Here is a 5,000-nt window from a genome sequence, read left to right on the forward strand (position 1 = left end):
GCTTTTTTTTATTTGTTTTTCTCTGGTATTTACCAATTCCTTTCCTATAAGTATTCTATGTGAAATTAAATCTTAGGAATTCTTTGGAATGTTGTAAACTGAGGATGTTTTCAGAAATGGAGAAAATGACTTGACGCTACAGCCTCTTTTTCATTTTCAATCAAACGCCACCATTTCTCTCTTCCCTTTTACCACATTTCTTTCCTTTATCTCTTATTCTTCTTTATCCGTAACCCCCAATCTCTTCCAACCCCCTTTCTCCAATTAAAGTATCCATTTGTACCTTCCATCTCTCCTTTCTCTCTTTTCCTAGAATCATATTTCTTAGCCCTCTTCAATTACACGGGCGCCTCCCATCTCTCCCTAATAATTTTTTTATGACTTACGTTTTAATTTTTTATTACCATCCTCGTATTCGTTGTTAATTTTCTTTCATCGTTTTTCCATTATTTACCAAATGTATTTAAATTCATGTTTTTTTTTTTTTTTTTTTTTTTGCCCCTTTCTTTTTCCAAGGTTTTCCCATAGTCACCTCTTGCTGGAATATCTTTCCTTCTTGGCCTTTGTTTAGGTATGCCATTTCCGCATATTTGCAATTCAACAACAACAACAACAAATGTAGCCGTTTCTAGTCCTCTGTCGGACAAAAGCCTCAGACATGCCCTTAATCATGTCTGGGGCTTGGCCATTTTTCATCAAAACACTGTTCAGTGCTGATTGGTGAAAGTGGGAGGTTTTCGTCAGATCGCTCACAACAAACCAACGTAGTATGGGTGGCCCTGACTAGTACAACTTTGCTGATTATAGTAATGCGCAAACCCTTTCACCACGTTAAGGTATTCCCACCCAGTATGTATGTCACCGCTTCATTTAACTTAGCCTACTCCATGCCTGAAACTTGAATGTGCCTAATTTGCCTGAGAGAGAGAGAGAGAGAGAGAGAGAGAGAGAGAGAGAGAGAGAGAGAGAGAGAGAGAGAGAGAGAGAGAGAGAGTAATGAAGGTTAAATTCTGATATTCTCGTATACTCGTGGATAATGAAGCTGCCTTTAGAGCGATTTGTCTTTTTCGACTACCTTTGAATGGCTGTGTAATGAGAGACACTTCTTTTGGAGCATGGGAAGATACCTGCGGAAATGAGAGAGAGAGAGAGAGAGAGAGAGAGAGAGAGAGAGAGAGAGAGAGAGAGAGAGAGAGAGAGAGAATGTTTATTTAGCGTGCAGAGCAACAACTTGAAGCAAACAGAGTTCATGTTTGATGCAAGTGAACCTACAAGCAAAGGCGTGTCTTTGTTTTTGTTTACGTTAGTCTTGGGTTTCATTAAACAGTGGTGTTTGTGTGTATACAGTATATATATATATATATATATATATATATATATATATATATATATATATATATCTATAGATATGTATATATATACATATATATATATATATATATATATATATATATATATATATATATATATATATATATATCTATAGATATGTATATATATACATATATATATAGTATATATATATATTATACTGTATATATATATATATATATATATATATATATATATATATATATATATATATATATATATATATATATATCAGCATCATCATGATCAGCTGTTACTAGTTCACTGCAGAACAAAGACCTCAGACATGTCCTTCCACTTGCGTTCGTTTATGGTCTTTCTGTGCCAGTCCACACCCGCAAACTTTCTTAGTTCGTCATTCCATCGTACTCTCTTCCTTCCCCTGCTTCTTTAGCAATGTCTAGGGACCCATTGAGTTATTCTTAATGTGCATCTATTATTTGTCATTCTCCTTATATTTTCCGCCCTATATATATATATATATATATATATATATATATATATATATATATATATATATACATTTATATATTTATGTAGATAGATAGATAGATATATTGTAAATATTTATCTAATTATTTGCGCTGGCTTGATGGTGACCCATCTGTATTAAGCTAGTAATGGCGTGGAAGTTTTTTTGCGAAGGTGGTTTCATTCATGTTTCATATGCGATAAATGTGGCGGAAACTATTAGGTTGTTTCTTTCTCTTGATTCACCAAATTTTAGGGGAAACTCTGTAATGTTGAAAATAATATTTATATTTTGTACGCTATTTGGTGATGATTCTTTTTATCGAAAAGATGCCAGAAAAGTGTATTTTTTTTTTGTAAAATAATTCGCTTGGAAAGTGACAAGTTTATGTTTGGTCTATGAAGTGCTGTCAATTGAAATCCTTTCTGACTTAGAATTTATTTGAGCAACACAAACAAACAAACAATTGGTTCTGCCTGTGCAGCTTTTCTTGACTTAGCATTTGTCCACTTTCTGATGTAAGAAAAAGTTTTGTCTTTTGTTTTTACAACTATTCCCACAAAGTGTATTAGTTGTAGACCCTTTCAGATTGTAACGTTTTTTTTTTTTTTTTTTTCATTTTTTCTGTTTTTCAGTGTTTTGAATTTATTCTTCTTTTAACTTCCCTCTTCTCTATTCCGTATTTATTATTCCCTTACGCGTTACATTTTTATCATACTTTCCTTCTCTTGTTTCCATTTTTTCCTTTTATATTCGAAAAGTAATTTCATTTAAAACCCATTTCTAGATATTTACTTCTGTCTCTTACAGTTACTGTACCTTGTAACTTTTTCGATCCTCTCCTATTCCTTTCCAACGTTTTCTCTTTACATTCCTCATCCTTTTTCGAAGCTGTACCTTGTAACTTCATTTCGCTACTTTCCTCTTCGTTTCCGAGAGTATTTGACACTATCCTTTTTCTTTATTCCACCGCTTCCATAGAATCTTGTATCCAACACCGATTTGAGTCGTTGGTGCTCTTGACTCTGGTTGCTGAAGTTGTTTATTGTTTCTGGATTACAGGTTTAGCCAGCTTTTACTGGTTGTAAATGTGGGCCAAACATATTTAATTTGTTTGCTTCGAAAAGAATGTATTCTGGTGAAATGAATATTGGTTACTTAAGTATTTTTTCTTTTATCTATCTAATTATATATGTTTCTATGTATGTATGTATGTATCTATTTATCTATGTATATATCTATGTATGTATGTATATATGTGTAAATATATATATATATATATATATATATATATATATATATATATATATATATATATATATATATATATATATATATATATTCTTCAGCCGTTGCTATTCCAGAGCAGAACAAGGAAATTCTGGATCTGAACGTTTGAATCTTATATCCTGGATCTTTGGTGTTTTTTTTCCCCTAAATTAAAGAGGTCCCAATATGCACCCAACTTCTAGCCTCCTTCCTGTTTCCATCTCGTCATTCAGCACTGAATAGCTTTTCTGGCATCTTCCCGGACCAGCTTACTACATATTTCTGTAAATACGTCTATCCAATAACATACATATGTAGGTCACTTTAGGACTTTATTGTAAAATCAAACCATCTTGAAGTATATTAGATGGCCAGTTGATCTTATTCAAGTAAAATTTGTCTATAAACTCTGATAATGTAAAGTAACACTTTTGTGGATTAATTATTACGGTGTTAAGTTCTAGAATCTAATTACTTATAGCAGTGAGGAGTTAGAAGCAGATATTATGAAGTCCTTATTTGGTAAGTTGATCGCATGAAGCTAATGAATAGAAAACTTATGTAAATTAATTCTCTCTCTCTCTCTCTCTCTCTCTCTCTCTCTCTCTCTCTCTCTCTCTCTCTCTCTCTCTCTCTCTCTCTCTCTCTCTCTCTCTCTAAAAGTTGGTCATATCAAGATGTGAAATCTAGGTTTTATAAGCTTTACAAAATCTTGAGAATTAAATGATGATTATATGAAGTAATTTAAGATTGAATTTAAGATTTTCGGGGGAGTGGAGTGGCGAACTGGGCTATATTATTTTGGTCGTATGCTGACGTCTTCTTCATTGATTGAATGAGTTACGTATTATTATTATTATTATTATTATTATTATTATTATTATTATTATTATTATTATTATTATTATTAATTAGGTGACTTTACCGATCTGTTCATACAGTCTTAATTTATTTTTGTTTGATTGAGTATTCCTATGTCTGTTGTTATTTTATCGATTTATAGCATCCTCCTTAATGTATTGTTCTCCCTTTTCTTCTAATGTACATACATATGTCTTGTTTTGAGCTGCAATGTCACTTTTATTATTATTATTATTATTATTATTATTATTATTATTATTATTATTATTATAATTATTATTATTGTTGTTGTTGTTATTATTATTATTATTATTATTATTATTACTGCAAGCGAAGATACAACCTTAGTTGGAAAATGCCAATTCCTTGGGAACAATTATATCTTCGGAGTTCGCTCTCTTAATCTCAATAAATGCAGATTGTATGAATTTGAATTATAATATTTTGCATAATTTTATGGTGAAACAAGCTATAACCCGTAAAAATATGACATTTATGTATATATAGGAGAGTGACTGTAAAATGAATCTCTTCAACTTAAATATTTTAGATGATAATTTATGTTTAAACATTGTGTAAAGTGTTTGAGACTTTAAGAATGAAAAACTTTCGTGTAAGTAATGTCATTTTGTGAGTTTACTTAAGAGGCAATCTTGATGATTTTCTTGCGCACCTTTCTGCAGGAAAATGAATGACTCATAGACAATTATATCTTATCATGATGGATGGACTGTATTCCGTAGTGGAAGGTAAATAGACCTGTAACATTATCGTGAGGAAATACTTCTCAACTTCTTCTTGCGGCCACTGGTGGTGTTGTTGTTGACGCCCCTCCCCCCTATGAGGGCGGACATGAGGGGCCCGACCCAGGGCATCACAAGAGCCCTCTTTTGGCTCTTGTTTTTTGTATCGTGGTGGTGTTTCGTGCCCTCCGTAGCCGACGAGGAGGACCCCTTGCAGCACGAAGCCCAGCTGGCTGCCAGGGATCGCCAGCTGACGCAGGTTCTTCGTTTGCTGGAAGTGGAGA

At 32.7% G+C, this 5,000-nt stretch overlaps 1 protein-coding gene across 2 annotated transcripts in view; it reads left to right on the forward strand.

The window, feature by feature from the left end:
* The window catches only part of LOC137652222 (metabotropic glycine receptor-like), a 525,956-nt gene that overhangs the window by 2,279 nt on the left and 518,677 nt on the right, over nucleotides 1-5,000 (forward strand). For both annotated transcript variants that reach the window (XM_068385452.1, XM_068385453.1), the window contains exon 2: nucleotides 4,657-5,000. This exon is cut by the window's right edge and continues 571 nt beyond it. In XM_068385452.1, the coding sequence (XP_068241553.1) occupies nucleotides 4,814-5,000 (187 nt within the window). In that variant the 5' untranslated portion in view covers nucleotides 4,657-4,813. The remainder of the gene's footprint in view (nucleotides 1-4,656) is intronic.

The sequence above is a fragment of the Palaemon carinicauda genome, chromosome 13 (assembly GCF_036898095.1).
Source record: "Palaemon carinicauda isolate YSFRI2023 chromosome 13, ASM3689809v2, whole genome shotgun sequence".
NCBI lineage: Eukaryota > Metazoa > Arthropoda > Malacostraca > Decapoda > Palaemonidae > Palaemon > Palaemon carinicauda.